Source organism: Triturus cristatus, chromosome 7 (genome assembly GCF_964204655.1).
Source record: "Triturus cristatus chromosome 7, aTriCri1.1, whole genome shotgun sequence".
Taxonomy (NCBI): Eukaryota; Metazoa; Chordata; class Amphibia; order Caudata; family Salamandridae; genus Triturus; species Triturus cristatus.
The window spans coordinates 1714798610-1714822449 of NC_140590.1; the positions used below are offsets into that span (position 1 = coordinate 1714798610).

Consider the following 23840-nt stretch of genomic DNA (forward strand, 5'->3'; position numbering starts at 1 on the left):
TTCCGGATATTAAACGGTATTACTGGGCCTCCCAGTTAGCTGCAATTAATCATGGCCTATATGGGCCCGCCCTAAACCCGGCATTTGAAATGGACAAGATGCTCCTGCCCGGTGGCGACTATAATCGGGCGCTCTACGCTAGCGTGCCCGATTCCCGCTTGACGGGACCCACGCGTGTCATGGTGCGAGTATGGCACGCGGCTAATGCAGCTATGGGCTGGAAGGACCGTTTGACCCGGGCGTCACCGTTGTATGCGTCTGAGAGGTTGGGCTCCCTGTGGACTTCGAAGGGCTTTGAGCAGTGGGACACGATAGGCATCAGTACAGTGGGGGATCTCTGGACTAGGGGAGGATTCAAAACATTCGAGATGCTGCAGGCGGAGTTTCAGCTGCGGGGCAATTAATATTTTCGGTACCTGCAGGTCCGTCACGCACTGGGTTCCGTCTTCCCAGACGCGGCCTCCATCCCGGAGTCCTCCCCCCTGGAGGATCGAGTGCTAGATGGCCACGTTACGGATAGCACGATCTCCCTCATTTACAAGAAATTGATAAATGATCGCTCGGGCTTACTGACTGGCCTCCGCGAGGCCTGGGTTGCCGATGGGCTGGAGTTGGACGACGAGGACTGGATTTCCGCGGTGGCCTCTCCGAAGGAGGTGGCCATCCCGGCTCGCCTTCGTTTCGTCCAGCTTAAGATACTCCACCGGGTGTACATGACGGGGCCAAGGCTTCTGCGAATGGGTTATGCCGAGGATGGATTGTGTAAGCGTGGGTGTGGTGCTTTGGTGACTTTTTTGCACATTCTGTGGGAATGTCCGAGGGTGGAGCGATTCTGGCGTGGGGTGCATGAGGTCCTGCGAGCGGTTACGCATGTCGCGCTGTTGCCTGAAGCGAGGAGATGTTTGCTGAATGTGTGGGAACCGACCGATTACTCGGTCCCGCAGACGCGGTGGGTGACTCTGGGATATATGGTGGCTAAACGTGACATTGCTCAACTGTGGGGATCCCTGAGGCCCCCGGCGGTGTCGGCCTGGAAAGAACACATGGATTGGTGCATGTTCCGAGAAAGGGTGGTGTATGTGGCGCGGGGTAAGCCTGGGGCATGGGTGAAGATATGGGGCCCCTGGAACGCCTACCGCGGGGGTATCTGCGAGCCGCCGTTGTTGCCTCCCGCTTCACCAGCTCCATCCCCCTAGTTGACCCCCTCCCTCAGTCCCGGGCACAGTGTTCACCCAGTCCCGGACCTGTTCCCCTTCCCCTCTCTGGATTTTTGTGGATGGCTTGGGGTTCCCCATTTGAGGAGCATGTGCTGTCATTTTTGATTGTGGGTTGCCTTGCGGGTGTGTGTTCTCTATGTTGTTGTGTTGTATAAAGTGAAACCGTATTGTGGGCTTAGAGTCATATGGCCCACGCGTTTGATACCTCCTGCCTTCGTATCTATGCAAAGCCAAGTGCCTCATTGTATGTATGTCATTTGCCATCGTCACTTTAGCGGCCGGCCGGAAGGTTGTAGGCCCATATCTGTATCTATTTGAGATTGCAATAAACGGTTTCAAAAAAAAAAAAAAAAAAAAAAATGTCACCAAAATGTGTAACCCCGGCGTCTGGTGGGACTGAAACCTCCCTAGTAGCATGTAGTTATCTTTAAGAAAGGTAGAATTTATGGCTTTGCAAAACAGGTTATTATCACGGGTTTCGGCTGCCCATTTCAGATCTTCCCACAACTGCTTCTGGAGTTTCTTTTTCCTTCTAATCAGTGCTGCCTTATGGATCATTCTCAGCTCCTTAATCCTTCCCCTATTTCTCTGGATTTCTTGCAGTGCCCTCCTTAGAGCCTGGTTCGCTCAAGTGCAGTGTGAGTTGAACCACCCTTCATCTTTCTTAGCTTCCCTTGGTCTTTAACCAGAATTTCCAAATTATCTGCACTGGCTCAAATTATTTTGGAACAGGACTCCACCAGCCTTTCTTAATCCACCCCTCAAACTGTACATATAACAAAGGCTTCCCAGAACTTAGTAAATATAGATGCTGGCATTTTTGGCCCATTTAATGCTGACACCATTTCTACCCACAGCCTTAATAGGGGGCTCTGCACTATCCACTTCTGGTGTATTATAGGTGATGTTTAAAATGAGTTTAGGTACAGAATGGTTACCAAGCACTGTAATTTCAATTTTAAGGGTTTTTATCAGGTTCACGTCTTTTACAGATAGCATTGTATTGCAGTGGAGGAATGCCCATTTCCATAGAAAATAGGTAGCCCAGGTAAGTGGTCTCCTAATTCCTGTCTATCAGTTCCAAATTTAATTTATACAGGAGCTCATTTAATGAATCCCCATATGGGGAAAGTGAAGTTGGCCAATCCCAAAACAATCTAGCAAACCACAGACTGCACTATTGGAGCTCTGACACATACCCATATCAAAGATTCCAACCCAAAGTTACTCAAAATTTGAACCCATCTTATTAGCGAATGTCTCCAGTACTATACCTAGTTCCATAACAATCATATTACGTGTATTGTTAAAAACATTGGGCCATATTCTCAAGGAGCTATTGCCGAGTTATCGGCACAATATCGCTTCCAAAGTCGCGAAAAATGTATCTCCCCATTCACAAGCAGGTGCAAACAGCCCATATCACCAGTTTTACGGTGATAGCATTCTAAAAAAACATCGCCACAGATGACCCTGGCAACTATCACTAATAAAATGCAGAGTAGGCGTTCCCGAGCAAAAAGCAGCGACAACACCACACCTCAACATTCTCAACGACCAGCCACATCGGCGATAAGATCACAAAACAGGCAATAAGGCGCAGTAGCAGCAGGAAACTAACACCTGCTCTGACCTGGTGTAAAGTCGGACGGCAGCCGGCACCACAAAAGGGAGCCCAGCCCACAGCCACACCTGAAGAACAACAGATGCCATGGAGCTACTCATCATGCAGCTCGGAGCCCCAATAGGCCCACAACACCCACCGCCACCACACCCAGGACCGCCTGGATGCCATCATCAACCTGGTACCCCAGTACCTATACTTCCCACACACTGCCCAGGAACAGCTGGAGACCAAGCAAGGCTTCTACGCCATAGCTGCATTCCCGTACGTGTGGAGGCAATTGACTGCACACATGTCCTACTTGTGCCCCCTGCCGACACTGCACACAATTACCGCAACAGAAAGCACACGCATTCCATCAATGTGCAGGCAATAGTGGACCACCGGGGACTCTTCACCAATGTCATCGCCAACTACCCAGGCAGTGTGCATGACTCATACATCTTACGACAGTCCATCATCAACCGGCGCTTCCAGAATGGCACCTATGGAAATGCACTGCTCTTTGGTAAGTACCAAATAAACCCACCACACACCTCAACTCCACAATCATGCAACACACAACTCTGGCAATGCACACGTTACAAACTCACATACAACATGTCAAGCAACATGCCCACCTACCAGACACGACAGCACAACTTACTGTGGGAACCTGGGCTAGCCATGCACACAAGCCATCAACGGAATGGCACCTCAGCCACACAATAGCAGATTGTGGGGAGAGGTGGGAACCAGGCATGTGCGAAGGAGGCAAGTGACCCATGAATGAGAAGGTACACAATGCCCAGTGTGGCGGAGATGTGCCAGACAGACTGCAGTATGCAGACCACGCACATATCCATGTCGACACACACTGCTGGTGTATGGAGTGCAGTGGACAGTGGACGCAACCATGTCACCCCAGCCAGTGGGGAAGATCGCGGAAATGTAGCTTGTTACATCACTCCTGTTAGCGTGTGTGGAGTGGGCTGGCCCGGCGTACACCAGGCCAGCGTAGGGGTGTGGCTCCTCCACACGTGGATCTGGGTGTGGTTCAGTGTGGGCCTTGCCAAGGATGTGGCTGATACGTATGTCTGTGTTGAAGTGTCTGCGCCACCCGTCACGCAAAAGACAATGTTGCTATGTGGCATGTCCCCGGTGTGCGTGGTCGGCCGAAGGGGTACATGGGGGTGGGCATGCCCGCTCGGGGTCAGGGATCACACATGCCAACTGTTGAGTGTGTCGATATTAGCGTAGCATGAGTCAAGGATGTACCCTCAACTGCATGTCGAGTTCAACCAGGCAGGTGCTCTACATCTGCGTCAGCCCTGTCCTTGCAATGGGCCTACACACACGTGGCCGGCCACATTCTGCACAGCATCATCACTGTGTCATACTCAGGCTTGTAGACATGCGCAGACAGGCATGGCAATGGTGTGCCGTAGGGGTGCATGTGATGTATTCGCGCTGCGCACACTAGTGATTGTGCTCGGGGGGAGGTGCAGCAGTGATGCTACGTTGTACACAGTGATGCACCTCATTTGCAACACACAGTGCATGTCATACAGGAATCACTAAGTCACACAAATCACACACCAGTGTGCCTGACAACACATCATGCAGAACCAACTATTGACTCATGTCTCTCTGCACTTTCACAGGTTACCAAGGATATGCACTCTGCCCTTGGATGATGACACCCCTCTGAGCCTCGAACACACAGGCCCAGAGGCAGTTCAATGTGGCCCACAAACGCACCAGTGGCATCATGGAGTGTACATTTGGCGTGTTGAAGTCACGTTTCAAGGTCTGGACGTCACAGGTGGTAAGCTCCTGTACAGCCCAGACCTTGTGTGCAAGATGATCGTTGCATGTTGTGTGTTGCACAACATATGTGTACGCAGCCAAGCCCCATGGATACGAGTGCCAGATGCACCGGACAATGATGGTGAAGCTGAGGCAGGTGGACCACACCCCACTGCTGGCCCAGCAGGATTAGCCCGTAGGGACTACATCATTGACAATTTCTTCTCTGGTTGACGTCACATTGTGTGGGTCCCTCGCAGTAATGGCACAGTACCTTGACTTGCACAGGCACGGCATGATCTAATAAAACCATTCCGATACACATTCCCTGCGTGCATGTCAGTCATCTGTACAGGCACTTCACTCAGACAAGTGTGGGTGCGACATGTTGTGCAGTCAATTGAGGGATTTGTTGATGGATGATGGGTGTGTCACCTCTGTGCAGTGAGGCTGTTTATGGTGTCATGTATTCAAACTGCCAGTTCTGTGTGTCACAGTTGTTACGGTATCCCACTCTTCGGCGTTTCACATGTGTCCCATACCATTCCATTTTGGCAGTCATTTGTGGCCTACAAGTGACAACAGGGATTCTTTTGTGCTCTGATATGTGCTGCCATGATGCAGGGATGCACCCTGTGACTCAAGTTCCACGACATGGGCAACATGTATGTGAGGGGGAGTCACTGCCCCTGCATTGTTCCATGCTTCAATTCTTATTTGATCATGGACATAGCATGTCGGTGTGCAGGGGGTGTTGCTTGTCCCTCTGCAATGTGAGGGGGATATGTGGTTTCACAGTGTGTAACATGTTTGTCTCCGCATTGGCGCAGGTTACATACTGAATGCATGTTAATGTGCCTTGTGGCTGTTTGTGGGGAACTGCCTGTCTGATTTGGACAGTGGTCATTTTTTCTGCGTCACTGCTATGGGGTTGTGCTCACATGTATCATCTCACCATTTCTTTGGTCTGATTTTATGGTGCATTTTCTCACCTGACGCATGGGATTTGCAGGCCGGCCGCTGGTTTTCGATGCATTTTGCACCGCGATTGGCCTCATCGCAAGATTTATTGCGTTCGTGTTTTGCATTTTTGCGGCGTGGCATTGATTTTCACATGGTCTGTTGACACGTTATCTGGTGACTATCACATGGTACCGCCGTGTTGAGAATGCTTCGTTAACACGGCGTAATTTACCAGCAATGGATTGCGATGTTGGAAGTTGCGTTAAGTTACTTTTGCGATGGTTATCCCACGTTCTTGAGAATATGCCCCATTATTTAAAATTTTTTTTTAAATAACCTCATACTTTTGATGTATTACTAAATACACAAGCTGGAAGTAGGGAGATTTGATGGAGGATTTCTTAATAACAATAGGCAAAAGATTTGAGATTAGAATCACCATACCACCTTTGGGTTGCTCATAGGCCGAGGGTGTGGCCGGGGTAAGTATAGAGACAAAACCATCTAAATAGAAATCTTCCCTGAGCCAGGTTTCCTAAAGACATATTAGATGGACCAACTTTATGGTCTTTAACCAATCCATGTTGTTCAATTCAGATTTTACACCTGCCACATTCCATGGCAAAATTGATAAAAAAATCTGCGGTAGTGCCTATAAATGGTGTTACCCCCAGCCTGTCCCTTGTACAGCCATCAGAGACCTGTGATTCTATTCCCTCCTCACAAAAGCCTTGCTCATTCACATCCTCCTGTCAATCTTGATCATCTAATTGAGTCAACGGGGCAAAACTCTTCGATGTGGCGATAGAAAAATGATGTTTGTAATTCGGGGCCTGATACCTGCAGCCCTGTCTCTCCCAACGCTGATCAGCTCTTTCTATGTAGTGATCTGGAGCTACAGTCAAAGATCTGTCTTGCTTATAGGGCCTGTAAAAATGAATGTATGACGTTACAACGCATACATTCACAACGCTGTATTTTACATCACGTTCGTTACAATGCAAGTCATTACAACGACTTGCGCTGGAGAGCGCTGGTCTTAGGAATAGTATGATTTACTATTCCAACTCCAGCCTACGTAACAATAGGGAAGGTGTTGGAATAGTAAATCATACTATTCCTTAGCTTAGAGCGCCATCCAGCGCAATTCGTTGTAACGACTTGCTTTGTAACGCCCGCGATGTAAACATACCGCGGTGTTATGACGGCATTGTAAAGGTCGTTCCCCTGTTAAAATACCTTTGTGGTAGATCTACTATTTTGTTCATTCAAGGGTTCATCTGTGTGAGGCGGTGCAATAGTAGTTCAACAATACATGGCCTCCTAAAATTTACTATTTTGTCCTCAGCTGTTTCAGACATGATAATTAAGTCATTTGCAGGAGTCAGAGTCAAGGCTTAGGGATTTTCCTGTTTGGGAATAGCACTAAATGGGGCAGTACCAAGGCCCACAGAGATCATTCTCTCTGAGAGTTCAGTTTCAGCATTAACCACCCCTAGGGATCTTTGCAGCATGCACTCGATCACTGTGTGTTTTGCGGGGGGACTTGCATTCATTCAAATTCATTGTTGAGAGCCTGAGAAATTGAGTTAATAAATAATTTGATTGTACTCAATATGTATGAAGTGGTTTTCACATGTGTTCCTGTTGAAAATAATATAATGTTGTGAAGAAATTTGTTTTTATCCCCTACAGAACCACTGTAGTTTTGTTGAGTTTCAAGGGGAGGCAGCCCGGTCACATAATTAATAAAGCCGCGCCGTTCCTTCAGGAATTTAGGATTTTTTCAAAGTATGCTCAAAATTAGGTGAAGGGTAAAATTTAAATTCCCTACCTGGGAGAAAGTGGCTTAAATTCTATCCAATTACTTGCCATGACAACCAGCTAAACACAAAGGGCCCACTGGAAGGAGACCGCTGGCTCTGTAATCATCCCCGTACGTCCTTCACATCACGGATATGTGGCCCCTCTCTCCGCGCCTACTTCAGGGCCAAAAGCCTACACAATAATGACATGCTTTGCAACACTCCACTTAAGTGCATCAATAATATAGTGAGCGCACATGCTCTCTAAACCTGAACCTGCAAAGGTAGAGGAAAGGGAAGGCAAATAATGCCGCCTCGGTGCAAACAACGCAGACACCTCAGATGCGTTTTTACAAGCCCCGCCAGCAAGCGCTCCAAAAGACAAATACAGCTGCTAATTTCAGCGGACCCGTTTTTGCAATGCACTAATTAGAAAGTCTGCGCACAAGGGAATACATACTGTTTTAACATCTACAGTCCACGTCAATGTAAATTCTAGGTTCCTTGCACTCTAGGACAGTAATTGGTAATGTTAAAGGAAGGTACCTGCGTATACGATCCAGATCGCTTCATTTGCTTACCTCAGTTGTCCTAATTACATCCTCAGCGAGAATGTCACCTCTGGAAATGACAGCTGAACTTTGAATATAAATTGAGGCATAAAAAACAAGACAAGCGTGCGTGCCTCGCGCTAAAAGTTAAACAAATAAAGTGTCGGCAAAAGTGAAAGTGTTTCCCTTGCGGGAGCGAGCAGCGCCAGGAGCGATAATTGATAACACATGGCACCAAAGCTCGCTCCCGCAGGGAATCGCCAAACGTGCATGTGTTGCCATTGAAAGCAATGCAACACGTGCACGGTCTTTTTCCTAAGCACCGCATGCGCGCTGCGTAGGCGAGACCTAAAAATGTAACACAGTAGATGGAAGTAACATTGTCTAGTTACTTTTAAAAAACAAGCCTATGCAATCGGTCACGCAATACCTAATATAAACTTATTTTGACTTGCACTTATGTTGGTTGTCTATTTACTCATATATTATTGCATGATCTCCTCAGATGTCTTTAAAACCTACCTCTTGTTACAAAGTTTTTTCCAGAATTTTGACCTTCTGTCCTGAATTTTTGTCCTGAATTTTGACCTTTTTGTCCTGAATTTTTAATCTCACCACCCTGAATTTGCACACATGCCAGTTGGTCACCCTAGCTGTAGTACCAGATTGTGCACAGATGCAGTTCTTTAGAATGTTGTCCCTTTGGGTGCAGTTCAGGATTCAGCAGGGCAGTCCTTCTTCTCCTTGTGTTTCAGGCACTAGATCTGAGTTACCTGGCAACTCTTCCAAATTTATTCAGCCTTCCCGGGTGTCAAGCAGGGGGCACCCCTGACCAATGAGATGCAGTGTGCCACCCACAGATATGACCACTCCCTCCAAAGTGTGGCACATATTTGTCCCAGAAAGCACTATTCTTCCAAAATCCAAAATGGAGAAACTCTCTCCTGGAGGGTTAGACCTGGCTAAGCCAACACACTGGCGTGGCTAAGATTCTCTAATACTCCCCTTCCAGCCCCTTCACTGATAAAATTACAGGGGCTTTTGTGAGGCTGGGGTGCAGGATGTGAGGGTGAGCCTGTGCTGTCCTAAAGTGTTAGTCTCCCTTTGAAGGCCAGTCTGACTACTCCATCCCAATCCTACCTTTTGCTTCTGCAGCTGCAGTTCTCCATCCACAGCCTGGTAGATGCTGGCCAATCAGGAGATGGTAGTTGGAAGGCAGGATTTTGGCTCACAGAAAAGAAAGTTCTATAACGTATTCTCTGTAATAGCTATTATAACTCTAACAGTGTCAAGTTGTTGGATTTATCATAGCTATCATTTTGAGTATTTGAATGATATTTCTTGCTCACTCCTGTCAATATTTATACTTCAATATTCCCATGTTAGAATATGGAGATAGATTTCTATAATGGTGAAAAACTACATTGGCAGTCGTTACCTCACCAGGGCTTATAAAGCATCTTTTGTAATTTCCCTGCTTATAGTTACAAGGCACACTACCCCTGGGGCACCTAGGGGAGATCTTAGGTGTGACTTATATGTAAATATAAGGTAGTTTAAGACTCTGAACACACCTTGGAATCCAAAGTCAAATTTACACATCAATTTAATATAAAGGCATCCTGGAAAGCATGGATAAAATGACATCAGGCAACACAGTAGTACCCACTTAAGTGCATTAAGTCTACTGGGCCTCTAAACCTACAGCTAGGCCGTAAGTACACATTGTAATTACACCTAATTTCTATACTTTTAATCAGAGCACAGGCCCTGGGTCTGGGCAGCAGAGCCCTGGGTGCAGTCAGAGTCAGAAAACCAGCACCAAGAAGTCAAAATTGGGGCAAAAAGTGGGTTGGGGGACACTGCAAACAGGTTCCTATTTGTCACATACTCATAGGGTGTTAATTTAACCTTTTTGACCACAATGCCAATAACTGAATGCAAGCCTTGTCTTGGTCACAGTCGCACACACTTGGTGTAAGTCTCATGTCTTGGAGCACAGCCTCACTCACATGATTCAGATCCCATACTTCAGTGCACAAGCTCACTTGTTTGGTGTGCATCCCACACAAGGGTTGTAAGTCAGGATTATATGTTAAAAATATTCTCCTATAATAATATAGGATTCAGAATACCAGCCAATAACAAATCTCAACAGTATACATAGGTACGTATAGTTCTACTATTCTTAGCTCTACATTCAGATACCTTGGAAATATATACGTTGCCAATGTACAAGCAAAAAAACATGTAACATAACATAGCACCATAAGATAATAGAACATGACATAGTATACCATAGCATAATTAACATAACATCACAATGTTTTCTATGGATGGCATTACGTCGTCAATTGATTGTTACGCATCCTGAACAGATCCCTCCATCAGCCCCTTCTCCTCCCAATGAATAAAATCCTACCTGGCCTTGGAACTCCTGGCAGATGTCAGAGGGTTTCTCTTCTTGCCAGTAGTAGCTGGCAGCCTTCAGGCACAAAGTGGCACTGACAAAGCCTGAGACCGGCCTCCCGTAGTTATACCTGCCATGGAAGGGAGGACAAATGAAGGATGGTTGTAGCATGGGGTTCTCTCAGAGGCGGGCTATGCTTTGTCACTCGAGCCATTGCTGTGTTTTGTATGTTCTAGAACTTACACTGGCTGCTGAGCCTTCTGTTTTTCTAAACTGAAACCATAAAATAACATCACTCATCCAATGATTTCTCCAGTTAGCGCCATTCAGTCCCAACAGCTTTGGCATCAAAATATGTAGGCTTCCCAAAAAGTTGCAAGACTTCCAAAGTTTTAGGCATGGGATATTATTTTGTTTCCTCTCCAAAAAAGATAAACTGAATCTACAGTGACTTTTAATGGCCAAGAAGACTTAAAGTCTCTCTGGAATCTCCTTGAGTGCCATACTCTTGTTCTCCACTGGGTGTCACTTCTACCTTGGTAACATACTTTGGTGGGTTACTGGGTGTTTTTATTGCTTCACTTTTTCCGCTTCCTCAAAGGCAACAGGCACTGCTGCCCCATGTGTCTCTTCTCTACTTGGAACCTCCAACAGTGCCATACTCAGGATGAGCCCTGAATATTCATCTCTCACTAGTCATTCTGTGTAATATTCTGAGAGCCACATAAAATTCAACCAGTGCCCTTTCACACTCACCTGCCACAGACTCTGAAGTGGAAACTGTCATCATCCAGGGTGATAACCTGAGGAAGCGTGCTGATGACCTCAAACTTTGGAACCACTGTTGGAGGCATATGAGTAAAAATCAAAAATGTAATGAAGGGGCAATAGTCCTCAACAGCATCTCAAACACAAGATAATGGCAGACATTTCAGGGCATATTTTGGAGATCCTTACAGCACTGGAGTATCACTTTTCATGATGCTCCGGCGGCGCACACTACAATTCCATCTCTATGAGGCCACGTTAAACCACTATGTGTGGCTATGAATGGCCTCATAAATGTGGAGTAAGGCAAGGCAGTGCAAATTGTGGGAGGCATTCCACGGGCGTTGCAATGGGTTTTCTCACACAACACCAATGGTTTTTGACATTTCCACAGATTCAGTAGAACATGTATACCTGGGGAAGCGCAAAAATCTTACGCCTCTTGAGGTGAGGCGTACAGCGGTGGAAAATCTTTATTTCTCCTTGTTTTTTCCTCTTCTATGGAGCAAACATAGAAAGAGGAAAAGGCCTCTCAGGATTGTTTCTGTGCAAGAAGGTGCCCCTTCCTGCACAAAATAAATCCTGCCGACAACACAGGCACTCTTGCATCATGTCACAAGAGTGCCTGCATTTGCACTAGGCTGCCAAAATGGCACCAGGGCATTATTATTTGAATGTTATTTTTGACTTTATTTTGACTTTATTTACAATGTATAGGCTAGTTTGTACTTCATATATTATTTGCAAATTATTTATTTAATACATATGTATATGTAAAAATAAAACTAAGAATATAGTTGGGGTTCTGCATTATTTAATTGTATTTTTAACTTTGTAAAACTAATCCAATGTAGGCATATTCTACAATGTTTGTGGAACTGGAGTAAAAATAGTACATCAGATGCATACACTTTCTCAAATGTTTGTGGGCCTGGAGTTAGAATAGTAAATATCACTCTCCAAAATGTATTCATTTCCACCAATGGTTCCTGTCTTGGACTTACATTAGCAAATATTATCTCCAAAACAAAATTTGTTTTCTAATTTTTAGGAATTTTAATTAATAAATGTTATGTTAGATCGTTTTGGATTTAATATTATATTGTTTTGTTGTTGCTCCTTGATGCTTTTGTTTTATCCACATTTAATATTTTAATAAAGAATGTAGAAAAATTCAGAAATTAATAAATTATCTATTTAAATATATTTAATGCTTGTGTGACTATTGCGTATGTGTTTTGATGACCAAAAGAACAATGGATTTAACCCAGAGATCTTTGACTGGGGATGAATGTATGATGTATTCATCATTCTGTCCATCATTTGTTAGCATGGCACTTTTCGCCCTAAGTGAGAAGGGTATGCTCTGACCTGGGTCCCGTGCTCTCCATGCCACTGGAGTCAAGCTAGCCTGGCTGATGAGGGGTGAAACCCTGAAACCGGTCCCAGGATGCTTGTTTCCGGTCCAGGGAAGGACCTGGCCTGACAGATCAGGCTGGACTGTTCCCATGGGGAGCAGTGTCAAGACTGATTTGCATATATCTGACTTTAAACTGGAATGGCATGGGGAGCAAAAAACAATGGATTTAGGCCAAGATCTCTGTACTGGGGTGAATGTTTGACATTATTCAACATTCTGTCCATCAATTGTTCTTTTTGCATTTGTCACCCCGAGTGGGACGGGTATGCCCAGACATGGGTCCTGTGCTCTCCATGCCACTGGAGTCAAGCTACCCTGGCTGATGATGGATGAAAGCCTGAAACCAGCCCCGGGATGCTTGTGTCCAGTTCAGGGAGGACCTGGCCTGGCAGTTCAAGCTGGACTGTTGCCATTGGGATCAGGGTCAAGACTGATTTGCATATGGCTGGGTTCAAACTGGAATGGCATGGACAGCAAATAAATTATGGGGCAGATTTACAAGCCCCTTGCGCCACTTTTGCATCACTTTTAACATGGGAACAGTGACGCAAAAGTGGCGCTAGGAGCTTGTAAATCTGCCCCTATGTTTTTTAGCCCAGATCTCTGTACTTGGGTGAATGTTTGACATTGATTAACATTCTATCCATCAATTGTTCTTTTTGCAACTGTCATTATATAGGACAGACTAGCCTAAGCTCCCCTCCCCTGCTACTGAAGCTAAATGATCATGTATCAAAGATCTCTGTGATTTGTGGTCGGCCCCGTGCCTTAGCATACACAGATGAGCGTTCTACATCGCAGCAGATACGGTGTTCCTGGCTCACAACTCTCATTCCATGTGTGTTTGTTTTGGGTCCTGTACTCATCTATTTGACAAGACATGTGTGCATATAAACAACAGCTGCACTTTTGTGTTATGTCTAGGTGCTAGTGCCTGGCCATAAAGAATAACAAGGGACATTGTTATTTGACCTTGTCTGTGGTGTTCAGACTAAATCCCAGGAAAATAACAGAACACGAAAAATTAAGCAGGTTCAGTGTGAAAGTTCAGTGTGAAAGTACAATGTGACACAAAGCAAGCATGTTTATATAGTGACGTGCGCAAAAAGATGAGACCTCGGACATGCACATTTAGGCTAACATAGGGAAAACTACAATGGGCCATGCAGGAAACCCACAAAAAATGCAAGCAAAGAAAAGGCTCCAAACACCATCAGTTGTGTAGTAATCAATAGCAAAACTGAGGTGCAGTGGGATTCTTACACCCTTAGGCTACTGCACCAGCTGCGCTAAAGATAGCTGCACCGATTGTAATGCTGGAGTGGTGTGGTTTGCGGCATGCCTTGGGGGTATTGATGGCACAGGAGCAAGCGAATCAACATCCTTCAGCTTTGTAAGGACCCTGGATGCCCCATTTCACACTGAATCCTTCCACTTTAAGAAAAGAACATGCAGACCTTGCTGGGAGCTGGTTGTAACCTTGTTACTGGATCACTGCCCAGACTCCCATTATGATGGCCACAAAACATAAATAAATGCTGCACTTTAAAATACTCGTATTCTCTGCAGTGCTGCAGTTTGCTGAGTTTTACTTCAAACTTCCAGAGCTGGGATGCTCTGCTTAAAACATAGACTTTCATGATGAAAATTAAACTGCACCTGATGCCAAACCAAGAGCAAAAGGGCTTTGCATTGTAGTTTGATTCTCAAATGTAAGGAGTGTGCCAGGAAAGTGCCAGAGGCACTTCATGGGCTCGATGCTGCCAAGTGGGCCTAAGTCATATGTGGTGCCTTAATCAAAACGTGCTTTCTAATGACCATCACTTCGCATTCTAGGACACTCTGTTTACTGTTTTGAGCATTGTATTAAATTACCAGTTTGTAAAATGTTTGTGTATTAAAAAACAGGAGTAGCTGAAGGTGTAAAATATAACGTGGGACACTTCACCGCTGTGTACACCTGTTCCTTCAGGGGGTGTCCATGTAGCTGCTACCCTAGGGGGTACCTATTTTGTAAATAGGTCTCCTCTACTGCAGCCTGTTCTGTACCTACATTGTATGTTGAAGACTTGCATTTGGCTGTCCATGCCTTCCACACTTTGTGCAGTGGAGGCTTACACCATTCCAGCTGTAGTTGTTTAGTGTCATGGACTCCGCCCTGCACAACTGCATCCTACACTTGTTTGGTGTCATGGACTCCGCCCTGCACAACTGCATCCTGCACCTGTTTGGTGTCATGGACTCCACCCTGTACAACTGCTTCCTGCACTTGCTTGGTGGCATTGACTTCAACCTGCACAACTGCGTCCTGAACTTGTTTAGTGTTGACTCTGCCCTGCACAACTGCATCCTGCACCTGTTTGGTGTAATGGACTCCATCCTGTACAACTGCATCCTGCACCTGTTTGGTGTAATGGACTCCATCCTGTACAACTGCATCCTGCACATGTTTGGTGACATGGTCTCCACCCTCCCTGCACAACTGCTTCCTGCACTTGTTTGGTGACATGGACTCCACCCAGCACCACTGCATCCTGCACCTGTGTGGTGTCATGGACTCCACCCTGCACAACTGCATCCTGCACTTGTTTGGTGTCATGGACTCCGCCCTGCACAACTGCTTCCTGCACTTGTTTGGTGTCATGGACTCCACCCTCCACAACTGCATCCTGCACTTGTTTAATGTCATGGACTTTGCCCTGCACACCTACGTCCTGCACTTGTTTAGTGTCATGGACTCCAACCTGCACAACTGCTTCCTGCACTTGTTCAATGTCATGGACTCTGCCCTGCACACCTACGTCCTGCACTTGTTTGGTGTCATGGACTCCACCATGCACAACTGCATCCTGCACCTCTTTGGTGTCATGGACTCCAACCTGCACAACTGCTTCCTGCACTTGTTTGATGTCATGGACTCCAACCTGCACAACTGCTTCCTGCACTTGTTTGGTGTCATGGACTCTGCTCTGCACAACTGCTTCCTGCAACTGTTTAATGACATGGATTCTGCCCCCCACTAACTTGGTTAGGGTCATGGACTCCACCTTGCACAACTGCATCCTGCACCTCTTTGGTGTAATGGACTCCGCCCTGCACAACTGCTTCCTGCACTTGTTAAGTGTCATGTACTCCGTCCTGCACACCTGCGTCCTGCACTTGTTTAGTGTCATGGACTCCCCCCTGCACACCTGCGTCCTGCCCTTGTTTAGTGTCATGGATTCCGCCCTGCACAACTGCATCCTGCACCTGTTTGGTATAATGGACTCCGCCGTGCACAACTGCTTCCTGCACTTTTTTGATGTCATGGACTCCGCCCTGCACGACTGCTTCCTGCACTTGTTTGGTGTCATGGACTCTGCCTTGCACAACTGCTTTGTGCTCCTGTTTGGTGTCATGGACTCCATCCTGTACAACTGCATCCTGCACCTGTTTGGTGTAATGGACTCCGCCCTGCACAACTGCTTACTGCAATTGTTTGGTGACATGGACTCCACCCTGCACAACTGCATCCTGCCCCTGTTTGGTGTCATGGACTCCGTCCTGCACAACTGCTTCCTGCACTTGTTTGATGTCATGGTCTCCACCCTGCACAACTGCATCCTGCACTTGTTTAGTGTCGACTCTGCCCTGCACAACTGCATCCTGCACCTGTTTGGTGTCATGGACTCCACCCTGCACAACTGCATCCTGCACTTGTTTGGTGTCATGGACTCCGCCCTGCACAACTGCTTCCTACACTTGTTTGGTGTCATGGACTCCACTCTGCACAACTGCATCCTGCACTTGTTTAATGTCATGGACTCTGCCCTGCTCACCTACGTCCTGCACTTGTTTAGTGTCATGGACTCCAACCTGCACAACTGCTTCCTGCACTTGTTTAATGTCATGGACTCTGCCCTGCACACCTACGTCCTGCACTTGTTTGGTGTCATGGACTCCAACCTGCACAACTGCTTCCTGCACTTGTTTGGTGTCATGGACTCCAACCTGCACAACTGCTTCCTGCACTTGTTTGGTGTCATGGACTCCAACCTGCACAACTGCATCCTGCACTTGTTTAATGCCATGGACTCTGCCCTGCACACCTACGTCCTGCACTTGTTTGGTGTCATGGAATCCAACCTGCACAACTGCTTCCTGCACTTGTTTGGTGTCATGGACTCCATCTTGCACAACTGCATCCTGCACCTGTTTGGTGTAATGGACTCCGCCCTGCACAACTGCTTCCTGCACTTGTTAAGAGTCATGTACTCCGTCCTGCACATCTGCGTCCTGCACTTGTTTAGTGTCATGGACTCCCCCCTGCACACCTGCGTCCTGCCCTTGTTTAGTGTCATGGATTCCGCCCTGCAGGACTGCATCCTGCACCTGTTTGGTATAATGGACTCCGCTGTGCACAACTGCTTCCTGCACTTGTTTGATGTCATGGACTCCGCCCTGCACGACTGCTTCCTGCACTTGTTTGGTGTCATGGACTCCGCCCTGCACAACTGCATCCTGCACTTGTTTGGTGTCATGGACTCCGCCCTGCACAACTGCTTCCTGCACTTGTTTGGTGTCATGGACTCCACCCTGCACAACTGCATCCTGCACTTGTTTAATGTCATGGACTTTGCCCTGCACACCTACGTCCTGCACTTGTTTAGTGTCATGGACTCCAACCTACACAACTGCTTCCTGCTCTTGTTTAATGTCATGGACTCTGCCCTGCACACCTACGTCCTGCACTTGTTTGGTGTCATGGACTCCAACCTGCACAACTGCTTCCTGCACTTGTTTGGTGTCATGGACTCCAACCTGCACAACTGCTTCCTGCACTTGTTTGGTGTCATGGACTCCAACCTGCACAACTGCATCCTGCACTTGTTTAATGTCATGGACTCTGCCCTGCACACCTACGTCCTGCACTTGTTTGGTGTCATGGACTCCAACCTGCACAACTGCTTCCTGCACTTGTTTGGTGTCATGGACTCTGCTCTGCACAACTGCTTCCTGCAACTGTTTAATGACATGGATTCTGCCCCCCACTAACTTGGTTAGGGTCATGCACTCCACCTTGCACAACTGCATCCTGCACCTCTTTGGTGTAATGGACTCCGCCCTGCACAACTGCTTCCTGCACTTGTTAAGTGTCATGTACTCCGTCCTGCACACCTGCGTCCTGCACTTGTTTAGTGTCATGGACTCCCCCCTGCACACCTGCGTCCTGCCCTTGTTTAGTGTCATGGATTCCGCCCTGCACAACTGCATCCTGCACCTGTTTGGTATAATGGACTCCGCCGTGCACAACTGCTTCCTGCACTTGTTTGATGTCATGGACTCCGCCCTGCACGACTGCTTCCTGCACTTGTTTGGTGTCATGGACTCTGCCTTGCACAACTGCTTTGTGCTCCTGTTTGGTGTCATGGACTCCAACCTGTACAACTGCATACTGCACCTGTTTGGTGTAATGGACTCCGCCCTGCACAACTGCTTCCTGCAATTGTTTGGTGACATGGACTCCACCCTGCACAACTGCATCCTGCACCTGTTTGGTGTCATGGACTCCGCCCTGCACAACTGCTTCCTGCACTTGTTTGATGTCATGGACTCCACCCTGCACAACTGCATCTTGCACTTGTTTAGCGTCGACTCTGCCCTGCACAACTGCATCCTGCACCTGTTTGGTGTCATGGACTCCACCCTGCACAACTGCATCCTGCACTTGTTTGTTGTCATGGACTCCGCCCTGCACAACTGCTTCCTGCACTTGTTTGGTGTCATGGACTCCAACCTGCACAACTGCTTCCTGCACTTGTTTGGTGTCATGGACTCCAACATGCACAACTGCTTCCTGCACTTGTTTGGTGTCATGAACTCCACCCTGCACAACTGCATCCTGCACTTGTTTAATGTCATGGACTCTGCCCTGCTCACCTACGTCCTGCACTTGTTTAGTGTCATGGACTCCAACCTGCACAACTGCTTCCTGCACTTGTTTAATGTCATGGACTCTGTCCTGCACACCTACGTCCTGCACTTGTTTAGTGTCATGGACTCCCCCCTGCACACCTGCGTCCTGCCCTTGTTTAGTGTCATGGATTCCGCCCTGCAGGACTGCATCCTGCACCTGTTTGGTATAATGGACTCCGCTGTGCACAACTGCTTCCTGCACTTGTTTGATGTCATGGACTCCACCCTGCACGACTGCTTCCTGCACTTGTTTGGTGTCATGGACTCCGCCCTGCACAACTGCATCCTGCACTTGTTTGGTGTCATGGACTCCGCCCTGCACAACTGCTTCCTGCACTTGTTTGGTGTCATGGACTCCACCCTGCACAACTGCATCCTGCACTTGTTTAATGTCATGGACTTTGCCCTGCACACCTACGTCCTGTCCTGCACTTGTTTAGTGTCATGGACTCCAACCTACACAACTGCTTCCTGCTCTTGTTTAATGTCATGGACTCTGCCCTGCACACCTACGTCCTGCACTTGTTTGGTGTCATGGACTCCAACCTGCACAACTGCTTCCTGCACTTGTTTGGTGTCATGGACTCCAACCTGCACAACTGCTTCCTGCACTTGTTTGGTGTCATGGGCTCCAACCTGCACAACTGCATCCTGCACTTGTTTAATGTCATGGACTCTGCCCTGCACACCTACGTCCTGCACTTTTTTGGTGTCATGGACTCCAACCTGCACAACTGCTTCCTGCACTTGTTTGGTGTCATGGACTCTGCTCTGCACAACTGCTTCCTGCAACTGTTTAATGACATGGATTCTGCCCCCCACTAACTTGGTTAGGGTCATGGACTCCACCTTGCACAACTGCATCCTGCACCTGTTTGGTGTAATGGACTCCGCCCTGCACAACTGCTTCCTGCACTTGTTAAGTGTCATGTACTCCGTCCTGCACACCTGCGTCCTGCACTTGTTTAGTGTCATGGACTCCCCCCTGCACACCTGCGTCCTGCCCTTGTTTAGTGTCATGGATTCCGCCCTGCACAACTGCATCCTGCACCTGTTTGGTATAATGGACTCCGCCGTGCACAACTGCTTCCTGCACTTGTTTGATGTCATGGACTCCGCCCTGCACGACAGCTTCCTGCACTTGTTTGGTGTCATGGACTCTGCCTTGCACAACTGCTTTGTGCTCCTGTTTGGTGTCATGGACTCCAACCTGTACAACTGCATCCTGCACCTGTTTGGTGTAATGGACTCCGCCCTGCACAACTGCTTCCTGCAATTGTTTGGTGACATGGACTCCACCCTGCACAACTGCATCCTGCACCTGTTTGGTGTCATGGACTCCGCCCTGCACAACTGCTTCCTGCACTTGTTTGATGTCATGGACTCCACCCTGCACAACTGCATCCTGCACTTGTTTAGCGTCGACTCTGCCCTGCACAACTGCATCCTGCACCTGTTTGGTGTCATGGACTCCACCCTGCACAACTGCATCCTGCACTTGTTTGTTGTCATGGACTCCGCCCTGCACAACTGCTTCCTGCACTTGTTTGGTGTCATGGACTCCACCCTGCACAACTGCATCCTGCACTTGTTTAATGTCATGGACTCTGCCCTGCTCACCTACGTCCTGCACTTGTTTAGTGTCATGGACTCCAACCTGCACAACTGCTTCCTGTACTTGTTTAATGTCATGGACTCTGCCCTGCACACCTACGTCCTGCACTTGTTTGGTGTCATGGACTCCAACCTGCACAACTGCTTCCTGCACTTGTTTGGTGTCATGGACTCCACCCTGCACAACTGCATCCTGCATTTGTTTAATGTCATGGACTCTGCCCTGCTCACCTACGTCCTGCACTTGTTTAGTGTCATGGACTCCAACCTGCACAACTGCTTCCTGTACTTGTTTAATGTCATGGACTCTGCCCTGCACACCTACGTCCTGCACTTGTTTGGTGTCATGGACTCCAACCTGCACAACTGCTTCCTGCACTTGTTTGGTGTCATGGACTCCACCCTGCACAACTGCATCCTGCACTTGTTTAATGTCATGGACTCTGCCCTGCTCACCTACGTCCTGCACTTGTTTAGTGTCATGGACTCCAACCTGCACAACTGCTTCCTGCACTTGTTTAATGTCATGGACTCTGTCCTGCACACCTACGTCCTGCACTTGTTTGGTGTCATGGACTCCAACCTGCACAACTGCTTCCTGCACTTGTTTGGTGTCATGGACTCCAACCTGCACAACTGCATCCTGCACTTGTTTAATGTCATGGACTCTGCCCTGCACAACTGCTTCCTGCACTTGTTTGGTGTCATGGACTCTGCTCTGCACAACTGCTTCCTGCAACTGTTTAATGACATGGATTCTGCCCCCCACTAACTTGGTTAGGGTCATGGACTCCATCTTGCACAACTGCATCCTGCACCTGTTTGGTGTAATGGACTCCGCCCTGCACAACTGCTTCCTGCACTTGTTAAGTGTCATGTACTCCGTCCTGCACATCTGCGTCCTGCACTTGTTTAGTGTCATGGACTCCCCCCTGCACTGTTAAAAATTGAAACAACGATGTGATTAAGCATTCACTAAAGACATGAACTCCCCTCCGCTCGGAACGGGTTCTCTTCTTATGTTGTCTAATGTCCGGACTCCATTTTGTATTGTCATGTCTCCACGTGCTGTACACGAGAAGAGTCCTACCTTCTCGTCAGTTGCTCTTGTAATCTGCCTAGTAACAGTCTATAAATAGCTCCTTTGTTCGTCTGGCGCATGCCCAGACTTGACCACATCTGCTATCAGTTAATCCTCGCTTGACCACGTTTTCGCGGGCTCAGGAAATTGGTTACTCCGCCCACATATTGGTTCTGTATCGAAAATGTCCATAAAAGGTAAAGACGCTTGCCTCATGATGTATCCACCCACCTATGAGCCCCTCTGTTGTGTATAAAAGGGGACCGTGTACGCAAGTTCTTTGTACTACTCTATGCAATACTGAAGAGTGTTGTATAGGTTGTAGGACCACCCTTAAGGGTTAATAAACTTTGTCTTTGTACTTTGCAGTTTCCGTGCCAACTTCCTTGTAGATTCCATTGCAGGAGAGCGAACCCTTGTGTCCTGCGGGCCTAGCTGGGGCCTGTATTCATCAATTGGCGCCCGTCACGTGGGGCTCATCGGCGACTCGGATGCTCGAAGGACTGGTCGTGACGAAGGTGAGGAATTTGGCCGGGGATGTGATCACTGCCAGAGGCACTTTAGTCCTGGCATCCCGAGGTTTTCTTCCTTCCCTTCCGAACTGACCATCTGGGTGGCGCCGGTCCTCGACTGAGACCTCTTCTGTCGGTTCTGCCGTGACAGCCGTTTGGGCGAATTTTGGAGCTTGGCAGTTGGAATCTGGACACTCTTGATTGGTAAGAACCGTTGTACGGTACTTGCTCCGAGTTTTGAAGCCTGGGTTGGCTATTTGAGTTTGATTTGTGTTGACCGGTCATATCTTGTATTGATTGATGTGAGAATATATGCGTTGCAACACATATAGGCAGGTAATGTGGAGATATTTCTCCAGAGTTGTGTAAATTTGAACGGCGCAAAGTTTTAAGTGCCATTTTTTTGATAATACTGCATATTTTGCATTATTTCTGAGCATGCCTGCTTTTAGCGCACTCCGTAAGTGGTGCTGCTGCTTTGGAAACCGGTTAAACCTCGAGGAATCTGCTCCAGCCCCCCCAGAGGGGACTCCTAATAGGGATATGTATGTGAAGCATGGTCTTTCCTCTATAATGTACAGCACAGTCTGGAGGAAATACACCAAAAAGGATCCTGAGTTACGATGGCCTTTGTATGGATCGTTTGATATGCGTAAGATTGAGTATGTGGAACAGTGTATGTGTAAACGGCGTGGTCGTCAAGATATGTTCGAGTGTGTGCGATTATGGGTGAAGGAAGTGCGTGAGCGAGAAAAACGTGAGAAAGCGCTGTTTGATAAAGAGCAACGGAAGAATGATCATGTGCGAGCGCAGGAAGCGAAGCGTCGGGAGGAAAGAGAACAGACGGAGAGACAAGAGAAAGAGCGTAGGCTGCAAGTGTCCGGTCAATATGCTGTTCGGCAGCCTCTTTATCCTGTCCTTACTAATCTTGATGATGATTTTTCCCTATTAGATCGTTCCCCGCCACCTTATGTAGGTGCGTCTGCTCCGCCAGTCCAGGATTCCGGATCGGGTATAGATAGGATAGACACGCGATCCATGTTATCTCTTGAGCGCTCGAGTGAGCTTCGGAAAATTTCTTATCGTGCAGTTTCAAATAAGCTGTCTTCTGCAGAGTTATTACCGACTCTGGAAGGATGGCGGGATAGGGAGAAATTGTATTTTGCTGCCGTTTTCTCTGATGAAGTGATTGCTGCCTTTCGCAAATATTCTGATGCTTTTGAGCCGCAGGAGATAGTGTCGGATTCTAGAGCACTACGTAATGGTACTTTCTCTCCCTCTCAGGTGCCTGGTGCGGTCCGACGTCTGTTTGCGCTACGGGATGAGATGCTTCGACTACGGGACGAAGCGCGCCGGAAGAAGGAGGAGGAGAGCTTGGCCTTGCAGGCGGACGATCAGCAGCTGTCTTCCTCCCAGTCAGATAAGGGCGAACTAGTGCATGCTAAACCCATGCGAGAGGCGGCACCTTTGTATGTTCCTCCTAAAGGAGCGGGAACTAGTGCGGATATTACTTCTGCCGATGCTAAGGGATATTTTGTGTACAATTGGGTTTATACTCCCTGGCATAGGGCTGATGTTATGGCATTAAAGAATGCATTGCCTGATCCCCGCAAGAATCCAGCGGCCTTTTACGAAGAAGTCGAAGGGGCCTTGAATTCTTGTACTATGACCTTAGCAGATATAGATCTGTTCTTTGGGCTTATTTTACCACCGGATATGTGGCGATCTGTACGGAAGGTGGATGATCAAGCCGCTTTTAAGGCTCGGTGGTCTGAGATTGAGGATGAGGATAAGGAGAGGAAGCCCGCGCAGAAACCGCCTCAGATTATCTTAGATCTCCCCGCTGCTATTTTGACCAAGTTGAAAACAATTATTCCCCCTAAAAAGATTGACTGGAACATGTTAGCCTCGTGTAAACAGAAAGCTGATGAATCCGTTGCAGATTTCTTTACGCGCTTTGAGGAGACCTTTCATGATTTTAGTGGTCAGTCACTTACGGATGATACGGGCCGACACCTTTTTGCCGATAAATATGTAGCGAATCTATTACCGGAAATAGAAGCTCGTTTAAAAGCGAGTGAAAGTTCTTGGTCCACCGCGTCCCCGACATCCCTCCTGACTATAGCTCAGTA

At 47.7% G+C, this 23840-nt stretch overlaps 1 protein-coding gene across 1 annotated transcript in view; it reads right to left on the reverse strand.

Annotated features, from left to right (window-relative positions):
* LOC146812862 (alpha-2-macroglobulin-like protein 1) overlaps positions 1 to 23840 on the reverse strand; it is a 315131-nt gene that overhangs the window by 180059 nt on the left and 111232 nt on the right. The window contains exons 7-8 of the mRNA XM_085619933.1: positions 11115 to 11199; positions 10371 to 10488 (exon numbers count right to left, since the gene is read on the reverse strand). Coding sequence (XP_085476059.1) covers positions 10371 to 10488; positions 11115 to 11199 — 203 coding nt within the window. The remainder of the gene's footprint in view (positions 1 to 10370; positions 10489 to 11114; positions 11200 to 23840) is intronic.